At 37.3% G+C, this 15777-nt stretch overlaps 1 protein-coding gene across 9 annotated transcripts; it reads right to left on the bottom strand.

Moving 5' to 3' along the window:
• Positions 1-382: 382 nt before the first annotated feature.
• LOC107555180 (arfaptin-2-like) lies at positions 383-13164 on the bottom strand. 9 transcript variants are annotated; one of them, XM_016237889.1, is made up of 13 exons: positions 13134-13164; positions 12431-12620; positions 12247-12330; positions 9479-9589; positions 6942-6998; positions 5713-5821; positions 4943-5005; positions 4015-4110; positions 3669-3784; positions 3347-3568; positions 2651-2808; positions 1985-2159; positions 384-1869 (listed from the first exon to the last, which is right to left on the bottom strand). In XM_016237889.1, exons 4-13 carry the CDS (start codon positions 9575-9577, stop codon positions 1714-1716), a joined length of 1251 nt encoding a protein of 416 aa, XP_016093375.1. In that variant the 5' UTR covers positions 9578-9589; positions 12247-12330; positions 12431-12620; positions 13134-13164; the 3' UTR covers positions 384-1713. The 9 variants fall into 9 exon arrangements, with proteins under 9 accessions (XP_016093376.1, XP_016093375.1, XP_016093374.1 ...); XM_016237890.1 differs by lacking the exon at positions 12247-12330 and having other exon boundaries at positions 383-1869; XM_016237888.1 differs by having other exon boundaries at positions 12247-12620.
• Between the last annotated feature and the right edge of the window lie 2613 nt (positions 13165-15777).

The following is a 15777-nucleotide window of genomic DNA, read 5'->3' as shown; positions in this document are numbered from 1 at the left end:
ATAAACCATAATCTGACAGTGTGCACTTTAACCCCATTATCACTGTATCAAATATGTTAAGAGCAAAAGCAACATAACTTAAAGTGTGTTTTGAACTCACTGGAGGAAGAAAAAAAACAAAAAAACATACTAATTTTTATATATATATATATATATATATATATATAAATAAAAAGGCTATCAATGAACATTATGTAGATATTTTCAGTGAAAAATTATGAAGTGAAAATGCAGTAAAACCCATCTGATTATACCAACTTATCACAAATAAAAATAAATACAAAAAATATTTTGAAACGTTTATATTTTTAAATTGTAACAAAATCTGTTAGATTTTGTAATGAAATCTAATTTATATATATATAAATCTGTTGGATTTTATACTATATTTTTGTGAAAAATTGTGAGTTAGCCTAATGGAATAATACATTAGCACTACTATGACACAGAAAGGAAAAAAAAAAAGTTACTGTGATATTAATATAAATCTTCCATTGGGGAAAAATTGCTTTGTTTTTTTAAATCAAGGCAGATAAAGTCATTAAACACAGGGTGCATCAGAACCAATTGCAATTTGAATGCACAATGGAAGAATATTAGGGCTTTGCTTACGCTAACAGAACACAAGTCAGTACATAAACATTAGTGCAAATTTTGGTAGATAAAGAGGCAGATAATGGTGGGCCTCAATAACTGGTCTGAGTTAAAACAATCAAATACAACTCATACATACACTTCCTTGATTAACTTATGATTATTAACTTAAAAATGAACATCATAAACCTACAAACATTCTACAGCATTATGCACTGGTACATAATACTACAATAAACTAATTGTCAAAATAAAACAAACATGCTTCATAAATTCAAAGCTGTAAAGAAACTGTGATTTTTAGATTCATCTTGCTGGGCTTTGTTAAACCTGCAGGAAACTATGCACCCACATCTGATGAAATATAACATTTCAGTATTATTAATTTGAGGTTAAATGACTTAAAATGAGAAACTCATTTTAAGATATTAAATGTAATATTTCATTAACTCAAGGTATTTTAAAGAGCGACAACTGGACAAGGATTGACTAAACCGTACTCTCATGGCCTAGTAAACATACAAACGTACATCCTTATTCAATACCAATATCAGATAAAACTATATCTGGATTTTATCAAAATAAAATGACTTTTTGTTAGAACCACCGACACTGAACACTCTGTGATAGGAATAATCTGGACCCTCCATTAGCTACAAGACCAAATCTACAATACAGAAAAAAGATAGTAGTAGCAAAATAAAACGCTTTTCACAGAAAAACAAAAGGAAAATTTTCTCAAGATGTGGTCACTCACAGAGAGAGAGAGAGAGAGAGAGAGAACATGCAAGTAAGACTGAGAATAAAAAACAGCTGTTCTGACTGCCATATCAGAAGGATTTTATAGGGATAAAGCTTAAACTGACATTTGATTGGAACCTTTGGGACCAGTTACATATTACAGGTGACTATTCAGACACTTGAAAGCGGTCTCAGAGCAAGAACAGGATGAGGAGAAGAAGAATCAAGGAAGAGAAGTATAGGGAGAGTTAGTGTGAAGGAGGCTTTGTTGTAGCCCCCATCTCTGCTAGCATCTCAGAACGCTGGTCTCTTGTGGTCCTACTGTGTTGCTCTGTGTGGCTAAAGACATAACAGGAAACCAGGGGTAAACGGGCACTGTCACTGTTCCTCCAGCCAAGAAGGTTTGTCGGCCCCTGGTGGTTTGAGTTTAATGTTGAACTGCTTGAGGGTCTGTTCCAGCTGTTGCTGGTTTCCAGCAAAGTAGGCAGAGATGGCATTATGGAACAGCAGAAGTTGCTTGTGCATCACTTTGACCTGTAAGAGAGAGAGATACACAAACAAACCATGTCAGATGACAAGATATAGACAATAAATTGATTAAGGGCTACTTGAGTGACTTAAAGAGGAAGTTATGCGGGTGGCTGAGCACCTTGTTTTCTTCCAGGAACTTGAGCTTGATGCTGACATCACTGCGGAGACGTTCATATTTTTCCTTGTGGATCTGGTACTGCTGCTGAGCAGCCTCGATACGAGCCATAGTAACAGCGTCCCGTGGGCCCATGTTCAACTCCTCCAGATCTGCCCTGTATGCATCGAACTCTAGCCTATAGGATATCAGAGAAACACCTTAAATACGCCACATAAAATTAATTTTATACAATGCGATGCCCAAAGTTGAAAGTTATTTATGATGGAATCTGACATTAAAGGTAGCTAGTATTGCATCAGATAAAAGCATAAAGCATCAAAGTTTTCTCAGAGATCTTAGCATGTACCACACAAAATAAATAACTGTGATAGAGGATTTTCAATCAAAAGACTGAGTAAGAGGACCAGCCAGTGTCAAAGCCTGTTGGTGCCTCACTCGGAGTTAATTCAATACCATCTCGTCTGCACAACTGTAACGTATAATGACAACTCTCAAACGTACAGTAGCATCACAGGCTAATTAAGCTAAAACACAATTAAAGTGTTTGAATTTCCATTTGAATTTCATATTGCAGAGAAGTGGAACACCTCAAGAACCTTGGAAAGAAACAACAAAAACAAATGAAGGCTATTATACTAAAAGCTACAGAGTTGGAGTAGCCTTTACCTGGCATTCTCATACATCTTGATAGTCATCAATGTGTCTTCCATTGTTTTGTTCACCAGAGTGTTGATGCTGGACACAAAGTAGTTGATGGCCCCAAGCAGAGTCTCTCCATTCTTGCACAACAACTTCTGTGTTTCTGCATTGTATCCGAACTCATCCTGTGCATGAACAAAACCACAAACCTAAACTTTTAATTGAAAAATAAAGTTGAAATCAAATAAAATGAAAATTAGAACTGTTGGCAGCTAACTGAAATAAAATAAGTGTAAGTACTAAAATGATTAAAACTAAAATAAATTTAAACAGAAAAATTAAATTAAAATGAAAACTGAAAATATAAAAAATAAAAGCCAATTCAAAATATTACTAAATACTATAATATATATAACATTCCGCTCAACTGATACTGACAGCTCTTCATGATAACAATCAGCTTTCATGTCCAAGTAGTTCTAGACAATCCATCCAGCAATGTTAGAGACATTCTTGACTGAAGTGGTGTATAAATAGCAAAACACAAATGCTAAAGTAAACCCTAAAACAATTGTGGCATTTTAGTGTTAACTGTAAGCACCAGTTATTTTTAACACTGACAGTTTGAACTATGAAATGAAATACATGTTCACAGCAGTCCCATAATTATGCATGGCACTCACAACAAATGTCATACATTTTAAGACGGTCATGCTGCCTCACCCGAAGTTCTGGAGACTTCTGACTGAGGTCAGCAAAAGTGTCTCCAAGGGCTTGCTGCGTCTGCACCATGCTGTAAAAGTGGTTGGTTAGCGCTCGCGCTAAATGCAGCACATTCTCATACTTCCGTTTGGTTTCCCGCAAAACCTCAATCTGAGCCTCCAGCTCCAAATCCACAGTACGTGAGCCACGGCCAAACCTCTCGGAGATCATCTGTTTGGTGCACTAAGGGAGAGACGGATAACAAACACAAATGGCTTCAAAATAGAAGTGGTTAACAACACATGACATCTAATTAGAAAAGACAAACAGTTAATTGACAAACCTTGTACGTGTTCAGGCCCCATTTCTTCACGATGTCAAACTTTTCCACAGCAACGCCTCTTGTGGCATCTTCTGCTGTCATGGAGGAATTGCTACTGGCGTGATGCATGTTGGACCCTGATACACACAAAATGCTTAGTGTAAGTTTTGAATTACAACTGTCTGTACTTCCACATTATTTACACATCATTTGATGATATTGTTCGTATAATCGCATCATAGCTCTGAAGGTGTATCAGCTATGTGTAAAACAGATGAGATGAGAGTGAATAAATGAAAGTGTGTTACTGAGTAGGGGGAATGTGTTGCCAAAGAGCCCTTAAATGATCCGACGCTCTTTGGAATACCTGGGATACAGGGGACGTCTTCTGATTGGCGGGCTATTCGGCAGGCAGCAATCTGGCTTGGGGCAATGTTAACACCCCTAGACTTCATTCGCAGGTCTGGAGGTGGTCATGGTCAGGGTAAGCATAGGATGTTGGGGGTATATGATGGGGAACAGGAAGTAGGTGGTGGATATGTAAGAAGTTTTAAAATTATTTTTACAATGGAATGGGTTGTACCATATGAGTAAAGTGTATAGAAGTGTGTAATGCCAGTGCGTATGTGTGTGAATGTGAAGGAAGAGCAAGAGGATAGAGGGAGGGGAAAGGGAAAAAAGGAAAGGTGAGAAAGAGAAGGTGATAATGTAATGAGATGAAATGAAAACAGGAAAGCATGTACAAACAGATGCATGACAAACAGATGGAGACAATTTACAGTTCACTTAACATCACACAACTGTTATTTAAAAACCCCAATATGTCTGATAATTTATTTTTAACTACAAGTATTCATTTACACAGAAAAAGATTGTGACTAGAAGTAACTTGTCTGAATAAATAAAAGGATTTACCAAACATATTTTACACCCAGCCATTCTGCAGCAGATTTTTCTAAATATTTCCTCTGCAAAGTCAGCAGGATTAAAGCCAGATTAAAATTTAAAACTGATTTCCGAAGCAAAATGACAAAAGGTTTCCCATTACAAAATTCCTGCTAGTGAAAAAAGCAACCTTAACCCTGCAGGAAAGAATAGAAAGAGAACTGTAGCCCAGTCCAGTCTGCTAAGAGAGAAAAATAAAAGCCAGGCAATTCAATTTGTTCTTGTAGTACAGCATCCCATACCCTGGGAAAAGACAAAAACAGTTTTGAAAAGGACTATAATTCAAGGCACCATGGGAAGGTGGAAAACCAGAAAGAAGACAGATGGGTTACAAATGAGGCATGAATGACCTTGCCCTTCATTTGGAATGCGTCTGTTGCCCAAAAAGTCAATGTTAAGACGGACCGCAGGGCCTGAAAAGGGTAAAAGAGACAGAAAGTCCTCACTGAATCAGAAGTGAATAGATTTAAGGGGCCAGGATGGTCACCTTGCAATCACATATCCTGTCCAGACAAAAAGTTTTTTTTTTTTTAGCCACATCAGTAACTAAATTAAAATAAAATCAAAAGCAGTTCGTTTTGGCTGGGTTACTTTGAATTAGCCTAATTTTTTATTGCAGAAGAAATGTATTAAAAAACAGCTGAAGCTCATTTGTCTTTTCAGAACTGTGGCCTTTTCACTCTAGTTAATATCAAAATGTAAAGCCATTAAGCATAACTCACAGAATACCTAAACAAATAATGACCAATGCCGCCAGAGGCCCTAGATCTCATTTGGATTGCACCATAGGAAAGAAATGAGTGGGAAAACCCATAGTGGAAATTATGCAAAACATATTGTACAATATTTTGGCATCTCCAAAAAAAAATATGTATGCATTTGCTTTAGAAAGACAAAAGGTCATCAAAGTCATTCCAAACATGGTAAATATCACTAATAACAAAACAACTTTAGACTTGGGTCAAGTGAATTTTAAACTAGATTATTTATACACAGATTTCTTTGCTTAGTTGATTTAATAAAAAAAATATTGTAGTTGTGCACATTGCAGTAGCACTTGGGGTTTAGATGAACATGTTAAGTATAATGAGGAGTTAAAGAATATTAGAGTGAGCTATACCTTTGATGGAGCTTGTCGGAATGATGCCTTCTGTTGTACCGCCATAACCACCTGATACGATGCTGGTCTCATTTAGGTTGGGCCCAGACACCATGACCTGCGTAAAGTCCTACAGAAATTTAAAAAGCAAAAAAAAAGAGAGAGGAAGAGATCTTAAGAATGTAATATTATAACCTAGGCATTCTTTTTCAGGAAATGAGCCAATTCTTTAAATTCTACAAACATACACTAGCAAAAGTCGTGAAATGTTAGAAAGAACATTTCAGGGTTACAACCAGACTAGACCCAGAATTATTATGAATCATGTGTCAATGAATCACGTACAAAAATTCATATTTAATTTCCTGTGAAAACAACCCCTCTGAAAAATCCATGTTTCCTTGATGTAGTAAAAGAATTTGACACAGCACAAAGAAACAGTCTGTTATCTGAAACAAGTCACATTAGTGACTATAAAAACTCTCAACAACCCACACCAGTGCGTTACATGGCATCTAAGAAAAAAATAGCTTTTTCACAAATAAACAACATTGCTGATAAAACAGGGGTCTTCAGATGTCTGCAAAGGTGTGATCAACTTTTTTTTTTAGATTTGTATTAATGTTAAATACAATATTAAGTCAGCTTTGACTAAAGTTAAATAACAAAGATTAGTTGAATGCATCATTATACATTAAAATGTGGGAGGAACAAAGTCAAATTAAAAAGTAATGTACAAGTATGACTACATCTATCAAAGCAATCATCATAAACCCTGACGTTTGATGTAAAAAAAAAAAATCTGATTCAGTGATAGTGAATATAGTACTACAGTACAATTTTAGGCTCATAGGATACATATGCTGCTGTACAATAAGTTCTGTACTGTATGCAATACCCCCTTTAAATAACAAAACAGAATTATTATAAAGGTTAATACATATTTCTTTACACATATAGAGTTAATAGATACTAAAAGGTCGCTAGCCACTGGTTAATACCACAGAGGGACAAAACAGGATGTTTTTCAAAACAAACACTATCTGTATCATTAGGATTTGGATCTGACCTCAAACACTGATTAACAGGGAGTGACAAAAGCCAAAAAATAATGCACGTGATTTGAAAAACATGCTGTCCATTGTGACCAGGTTATGGGGAGAACTAAAATCATTATCTGTGGTAAGACATACACGTGCAGGCATACAGTACACATACACTCTGCCACCCTTCCCAGTGTTCCTTCTCACCCTGAGGCCTGCGGGACTCCCTACCTTCTCTCTTAAGCTCCACTGAATCTTTGCATCCTGCACAGACATCAGGGAAGAACATGACAACAAAAAGAAAGATAAGCAAACGAAAATGAAGCACAATGTAAAACAAAATCAGACTTGAAAACAGTGATGAAGTAAACTATCAAACACAATGGAATCCATATTTTAGGGCTGATTAGCACCTGTTAATACAATAAAGACAGGCTTCCAGGCTTGACAATAAAAAAAATGCATAAGTTACACAATTCTGTATAATTTCAGCCCTAATTAAGCAACGAATAAGCCCTGTTTATTAATAATATGAGTCATAAATTGGGTTGCTAACAGATCCCTGTCACTCCAAACATCAGAGGACAAAGGTATAATAAAAATATAAAAAAAACTGATGCCACTCTTTTTCTGTCTTGGTAAAGAAAGACAAGAACATTTAGAAATGTTGTCACATTCTAGCTCAATGCTCCTGATCTATTTAAAGACACAGTGTAATGTGAATTGTTTAAATGTGTAGAATCCACATAAGCTTGTTTTTCATCAACTAGTCAATTTACAGCAGGGCATGCAAATTCGCACACAGGCTGGATCTAAATGTAACTCTCTGCAAATTCCATCTCAGACATTAGGTGGTGCTGATGGAACAGCAGAATTAGAGCGGTTTCCATAACCTCTGTGGACAAAGCATTGTGATAAGAACACTTCTTTATTAGGTATTACATGGAGTGAAGATGAAAACAAAATGTCAACGAATCTTTTCTGAAGACAGTCAGAACCTTCAGAGTAGGGATGTGCCGATACGAGTATCGGTACCGAATGGTTCACGGGGCAAATTCCAAATGGAAGTGATCATCCCTATCCCCTTGGAGTGGGGACTTTGGAGTGAGCAGGGCACGTGTGTGCCATTATGTAGTCGTTTGGAATGCACTTGGCAAAGCGAGCGACGTAATTTCCTCATTATCTTCAGCTGGCATGTTCTCGTGACAACGCAGCATGGTGTCCATCAGCAGATTCGCTGATGGATACTGGCACAAAAAACATATACATTTTATATTTTAAAAAGTTTTACATATATTCGTTTTTTTATATATTATATAGCATATTTTAAAAACTTTTTAAAATATAAAATGTATGTTTATTTGCAACAGTTATGCTAACAAAAATAAAAGCGACATCTGCTGACGGACACCATGCTGCGTTGTCACGGGAACATGCCAGCTGAAGATGGAGGAAATTATGTCGCTCGCTTTGCCAAGTGCATTCCAAGCGACTACATAATGGCACGCACGTGCCCTGCTCACTCCAAAGTCCCCACTCCAAGGGGATAGGTATGATCACTTCCGTTTGGAATTTGCCCTGTGAACTGTTCGGTACCAATACTCGTATCGGCACATCCCTACTTCAGAGGTACATTTTTTTTCTCATTTTGTCTCTCATAGTTGAGGTATACCTATGATGAAAATTACAGGCCTCTCTCATCTTTTTAAGTGGGAGAACTTGCACAGTTGGTGGCTGACTAAATACTTTTTTGCCCCACTGTACATTTGTATAATTCCCTTAGCACTCTTTCAAAACATCCCAGCTTTCCACCATGTTTTCACACAAAACAAAACTACTCTGCATGCTGTGCGCACATGAGACTGTTACTTAAAACTCTGCTTTATGCTAGACAGTATTTATTTATCCTGAGTTAATCGAATATGGTTTTAATGATAATTAAAATATGAAATACTAACCGTGGGGAATTTTATCATGATTTATCGTCAAACCGGTAATCGTTTCATCCCTAGATCAGCCACAGTTATTCTAGGATGGGCTTTTTAAATTGGACATAACATGAGAATGTTAAAAACAAATTAAAACAAAGAATCTTTACGTCCTTATAGGAATGATTCAACGTCCTAGCAAATATCTCACTGCTTGTCTGTTTGCCTAACACGTCTTCTCCCGGATCCAGTTCCACGGTTTAGTTGTCTTACAGAGGTGTGTCTTGAGACAACATTACCACTTTAACTTTTCTTTACAATAGTTTCAACAATAGGGAGATTTGAACACTTTGTGCTTGGCTGAATTAGCCTTCTGCTTCTTAAAAGGCAAAGACAAGCAAGACACACACTAGACTTACACTGAATTATCGCCACAAGCCATTTTTATGAAATAAATGCATATTACTCTTACTTATTAACATGCCCGACAACCTTATTTTTTATGATTTAAAGTCCTCAAGAAAAAGCTGAACAATTATAAACTGCAATGTTTGCATCACCTGGAACCTTAAGATCTTTTCTCATGACTGATATTGTGAAACCTGCAACAAAACTAAACCAACTGGGCAGACAGCTATATTTTAGACTCTGTAAAAACATAAATCTAGCTATGAAAACCACCTCCACCATCCACATTTTAATGCTTTGACACTTCATTGATTTGATACGGCTTCAGCTTTGCAAACAAACTCAACCAATAGGGTGAGTTCAGGTAAACTGCACCTGAATTGACCTGAATCACCATATATCGCTCACCTGCTCCAGGCTGTCATCTTCTGCTAGATTCCTAGAGTCCCCATTACTGTTAATAGGAATCTCCATAGTGGCTGCTTTACTCATCATACTGTCCGCCATACTGGAGTGTTACTGAAAGAGAGCGTGAGATAGGAAAAAAGATAAGAAAATAAAACGGAGCTCTTCAATACATTACAAAAGGTTGTTTGTAACATTTCAGAATAACATTCATAAAAGCACTGCTGATAGTTAACAATGTAGACCAGACCTCTCTTCAGACAACAAACGCTATATATTATTACAGGCTCACAAGGTCAAAGTGAATTGTAACCAAGGCCTGGTGTCATTCTAACACATCCTTTTGTGGAAAACATGATGGTGAATATATGATGACAATGTATTTTTGGGAAAAATATCCCTTTAGTTGTAAAATCTATAAGACTTTCTATACTCCACATACATTAGCCGAAAGCTGTAGATGGAAAAGAGTTTACTCAGGAATGTTCTGTTCAAACGCACTTATCAGATCTGACAGAGCCTAACCCAGTCGTTACCACGAAAGGAACTGACATGGAGTTCAAAGAGTAGGCCTAGATCTTTCACTTCAAACTAATTAACCTAGTTAAAAACCCCTGCAAGTTTCTAGATATTTTCATCGATACTTGCTTTGGTTACTCCTTCAGAGCCCAATGCCACACCTGCAGAAGGGGGCTTCACAGCGATGAGTGAGCAACTTTTCAATCAGGCTTTCATTATTAGTTCTCATAAAGCTCAGCCTCCTCAATGAGCAGAGGAAAATATAGGAATGCTGGGAGCTATGTAACAATCATGTGACTCATGCAAGTTTGTCTAAGCTTCAGCTTTAGACAGGAGCTCAGGGAGGGAGGCTCGGTGCTCAGAGGGCTGATCTGAGCGGAGGCATCATAGTCTGCCTTCACAGAAGAGCCATTTAATTCTTCTGAGTGCTAGAGCATGCAATTTGGGCAGGATAAAAGCTACTGTAAACCACAGGAATAGAAAACTAGCATTAATAAATTTGCACTCAGAGAGCAGTGGTGATGGTGGTGAGCAAGTGCAAGTGCTCCTTTACTATAATGATGGAATGGAGGGGATAGATGGTCACGGGATGTGGGATGATGTGACCTTATTGAAGGCATTAAAATAAGCACCATTTACTTAGCAGAACGAAACTGTGGCAAAGTCCTTATGCCAGAAAGCAACGTTTCAATTTGTGGCTTGTAGTATCGCCTTTGATTTACCAGCTACCTGTTGATGTGAATGACATTCCCTCTAACTAATGAATCATTTGCATGGTGGTCAGTATCAACACCTACAGAAAGATGCAGTGAGGATGACACTCAACATCCACTGTAGAAATGCTGTTATTCAGAAAGACATCTGGGATCAATTTGGATGACATTTCAGCAACCTGTTATCATATACAGTATACAAACCCTCCAGTATAACTCATCTGATGGAAACATGCATGGGTAGCTGGACAGATTTTTCAACTGTAATTATGTTACTCTACATGGCTTCATAAGAACTACACAATCATCAAATAGATAGGATTGTAATTTGACAGTCATGATAATACAACAACATGCATCAATGCTTTCCCCCCCCTGTGATTTTCCATTGGATTTGCGGAGGCAGCATGCCATCTAACCAAGGCTGCATCTATGACAACCACCACAGTGAAAGGAACATGACTCGAGCTAGCTGGCTGAGGTAATGTTCCCTCATTAAGCGTCTTCCTAAAATTAAGTTTAAAGGGACCTGAACTGTAACAAGAGGCTGTTTATAACAGAACAACACATATTCCAAGTGTTGACAAGTGATAAGGATTTTGATTTATCCCAGTGATTCGAATATTTTGAATCGGTTCACTAAAAAGATTCGTTCAGATACCTGTCAATAGGTGGCTACAATTGTTTTAAGCGAGTCATTTAATAATTCACTCAACCGAATTGTCTGCAAACACGGAGTGGACCAAAGGATAATAATTGTTTTATTAAATGTGCATGCTTACAAACCTACTAAGAGCATCATACACATTTTCTCACAAAACAACTGCATCTCTATTTAGTCAACTGTTGGCGATTACTGTTGTTGTTGGAAAACAACAAGACAGCGACTCGTTCAGTGAACAATTTGTTCAATAAGTCCAAACCTGTGAAATATCCAGCACTCGAATGTTATTGGCTTAGTTTTGAAAATATAAATCAAGCTATGAGCTCAAAGAAAAATGTGTTAGTACATGGAGGTGAACGAAAACGTTCACTTAAGAAGTCTAAACTAAAGTCTAAAACCGCGTGGCGTGTAAATCCTGCGGAGCAGCTACCTGGCGAACAGGTGTGACAGGTGAACGGCGACTATTTTCATGCCATTTTACCAACAACTTCCTTTAAAGCACGCGATTTCTACTCCGTTTAAAGATAAACGTTTATTAGCTACATCATCTACATTATGGCTCGTTCAGCAGTGAAACAGTTATGCATTTTATTTCCCATAACGCATCATTGTCATAATGTGTCAGCCAAGCATAATGTGTCTGACTAAAGCATCCAACGTCCAAGTGACCGTCCACGTCGCCAAAGGGCCTTGAATTAAAAAAAAAAAACGTTTTCATGCATCAAGACAAATATCACACTTGATCAGCAAGATCGCTAGCTAAAGCCACATATACATTTTTGTCATCATATACACTACATGAACGCTAATTCAACATCTGTTTAGTGTGATAAGGACTACATAAATAAAAAGCAAGACATGAATGGTTATCTTACCTGTGTATTTCCTATTCTAGGATTAGCTATTTGTCGCGCGTGCTGGATATTTTATCCCAGTTCATTCGCAGTTATATACTGGCTCTTCCAAAAGAGTGAGGAAATAAGCATGCATTCATGGGGGCTTAATTTATGTTAATACATAAGCAGGCAGCTTTTCGCATGTGCAGCGGAATCCACTAACGTTATGTCCGGAGGCTTGTTTGTATTGTTGGGCGAATCAGCCTCCAGTGGCCCGAAATGCCTTGCGGATCTGACGACAGGCGACGACCTTCCTTTAGCCGACGTGGAACTCAAACACGCGGCTAGCGCGAGGAAGCAGCCATGATGAGAAGGGAAGAGAAGAGCGATGCACCTGTCCCAGCAGTAGACTACTGTAGGATACATGTTAAAAACAACAGCAGCAACAACAATATTAATAATAATGATTATATATATATATATATATAAACAAAGAAGACTGAGAACGCTGAGAGACTGACCTACAAAAACAACACATTTCTTCAGACTGTCTTGATGTGTTAATTAAAATATTTACTTAAAAATTATATTTTATGCTTATTAAAAAAAACAGCAACATTAAGACCACAGAAATAACACAAGAAAGCCACTAGAATGAGCAACTGTCCAGTTGATCAGAGGATGGCAGTATAAGGCAGGGCAGTAAGAGTAAAAGTGCATTTCAGTGCTACACCGAGTGGCAAGTTAAATGTGTAAAAATGTAGGACTAACTTAATTATGTAAAAGGGTCTTTGGCAAAAACATACTGAAAGTAAAATGGTCTAAAGGAAACTATAAGTAAAAGTATGATTTTTGCCTTTACTAGCATTCAAATATGAGAATGCAGGGATAGTTGACCTAAAAATAAAATGTCTGTCATTACTCACTCTCACGTTGTTTCAAACCTGTATACGTTTCTTTCTACTGCTGAGAACAAAAGAAAATATTTTGAAGAATATTGGTAGCCAAACAGTTGATGGTAGCCATTGACTTCTAAAGTGGATACAAATATATGGAAGTCGAAGGCTACCAACATTCTTGTGTTCAACAGAAGAAAGAAGCTCATATAGGTTTGGAACAAGTGGAGAGTGAGTAAAGCACTCCTGGCTCAACGGATGACCCCAACATCCCACCTTGATATCTTTCATGAGGAACTAGATGCCATTTAGAAAGGCTGTGTGTGAATGAACATGTATGTATGTTCATATGTGTGTATTTGCACAAAGATGCACAACTAGAAGCAGCTGCTGGAGCCCCTTGCTTTCAGCCCACTGCTCTTGCCCCAAATCACCCTACAGAGAGCACAGAGACATGGCACATAAGAGGCTGCTGACTGATCCAAACCAGCTCCCATGAGACACACAGCACCAGTTTGTCTTTGTATGTCAGAGCTGGTTGATGTTGAAACTCCTCTGGCCCAAGTTATATCAAAACGGTCTGGGCAAAATATGCTAAAAACATTAATGTAATTAAAGAATACTTATTATTGTATAGCAGGTAGTTCTGTTCAGTGTTGATATTGTTAACTGGAGCTAATATTAAAATAATTTTCAATTGTAAAAAAAAATGAAATAAAACGTAAATATATAGATGAAAAGATTAGAGATCTTTTAGAAAATTTAGATTTGTTGACTTGGAAACTAACTGAAATAAAATACGTTCAAGTTGAAGTATTAAAATTACTAAAACTAAAACTGGACTAAAAAAAATAAAGCTAAACAGATTTTTTTTTAATAGGAAAGAAAAAAAACTTTAACAATTCAAAGCATATATCAAAATTACTAAAATTAAAATGAAAACTGAAAATATAAAAATAAAAGCTAATTCAAGTTACAGTGTTATGCCAGTAGGTGACGGCAGTATCAAGACTCTCTTTATGAGTGAATCATCAAATCATTTACTTAACCAATTTGTTCAAACATGCCGATTCATTCAGGAATGAAACATGGCTTTTTAGAGTAAGTAATTGAATCATTTACTTAACCTTTGTTCCAACACACCGATTCTGTGTTTCTCAGAGACGCACAATGGTCACTTTGGCTTAGTTTAGTTACTTTGGCTTAATTTTCATTGGAACAAATATAGACTGTCAATGATGGCTTAAGTTTTCACATTCACCCTTTGAACAGTGCATGGTTGCCTGCTACTGCCAAAAGACCACTATTACACTGCTAAGGCATTTAAAACACAAAGTTAAACGAGTAGCAGGGTTGTTGTATTTTAGAAGCACTGAACTCTCGCTGCTTTTCAAACACCAGGTAAAAGTCTCTATGTGGCTTTGCCCTCCTCAGTTTGGAGTTTCTCTCTGTGAGCATAGCAGGAGAGTGTATTTACGCATCAGTGTTTGTGGGAGATTGCTCTGTGACAAAGTGTTCACACGCAACTCAACAGCCAGCTGCAGAAATTCTGCTGGTTTTCAAATGAATTGAAGTGTTCCCAATAAATCACCTTTAACCATATATGCGGACCAAACTCTAGTCCCAAAATGACTTAATTTATCTACCATTAGAGATCTGTAATTAATTTGTTTCAACACACACTAAATTAACAAAGAATTCTCTTGGTAGGTGTTACTTGATTATAATAAGTGTGCGAGAGGGGACAAAAAAGCAGATTTACAGCTGTGAATACAGGTGTGTCCTGTGAGATACAGCAATAAATTGTTTCACGTGAAAAGGAAGCGTGAAAGCAAGATTGGTATGTTTACGTCAGGATATCTTTTGACACCAATTTACTATTTCACATTCAATCAAAGTAGAACTGTAACCAAACTGGGAGTCAAATCTGTGTACTGATGGCAGCGTCCCACTAATCGATTCAAAATGAAAGATTTTGATGCACTCTTAAGAATAAAGCCTGCGTGTCCACCTAATGTGACGATGCACACACGAGGAGACGCTAGAGAATACTTTACCAAGACTTTATTTACAGGAACCAATTCCCAGGGTGTTGTCTGCTAAGTTTCCATCATGGCTCCTCCCTCCCTCGACTCCGCCCTGAGGCATTGTCCCGGTTGGTCTCTGGACCAAAATCTGTGCCCACCATTCACCCCTTGGACTGTATTTTCTGCCCTGGACTTTTTTTCTTTGCTCGGCGCCCTCCTCCAGAACACCCACCCGCCCTCCTCAGTTGGACTATGTACAGCGCAAGGACATGCCTTACCGGGAGCACGGGGCAAACTGTGACATGTCTATGTTTCATTGTGTTTTGAGTTTTGTCTTTCTTGTCTTGTGACAAAAGTGGCTATTTCCTGAGTTTATGTAATTAAAGATCTTCCTTGAAGTATTCCTCATTGTGTGAGTTTCTATACTACTATTATGTGACAACAGTTCTTAAAGAACCATTTTTTTCCTTAGTGTGAATAACATTTTAATTATCTGAAGAAACTTTTTTCACTATAAAGCACGTTTTGCGCAATAGAAAGTACACATGTATTTAAATGATCTTCAAGAAACCATAGATGCAATTAAGAACCTTTGTTCCTAAGAGTTTAAGTGATGTCATTCCTGCTGTATTTACCAAAATCTTGCT

The sequence above is a fragment of the Sinocyclocheilus grahami genome, unplaced genomic scaffold, assembly GCF_001515645.1.
Source record: "Sinocyclocheilus grahami isolate Dianchi unplaced genomic scaffold, SAMN03320097.WGS_v1.1 scaffold526.1, whole genome shotgun sequence".
NCBI lineage: Eukaryota > Metazoa > Chordata > Actinopteri > Cypriniformes > Cyprinidae > Sinocyclocheilus > Sinocyclocheilus grahami.
The sequence above is the reverse complement of the archived record's forward strand: the minus strand, read 5'-3'. Positions and strand labels throughout refer to the sequence as shown.

Excerpts from the sequence above, each read along its gene's own strand:
- LOC107555180 (XM_016237890.1), bottom strand. The coding sequence starts at position 9,577 with ATGGCGGACAGTATGATGAGTAAAGCAGCCACTATGGAGATTCCTATT. Across the intron at positions 6,999-9,478 it reads AAGATGACAGCCTGGAGCAG|GATGCAAAGATTCAGTGGAG; the intron begins GTGAGCGATATA and ends ATGTCTGTGCAG. Across the intron at positions 3,785-4,014 it reads AGACGTCCCCTGTATCCCAG|GGTCCAACATGCATCACGCC; the intron begins GTATTCCAAAGA and ends TGTGTGTATCAG.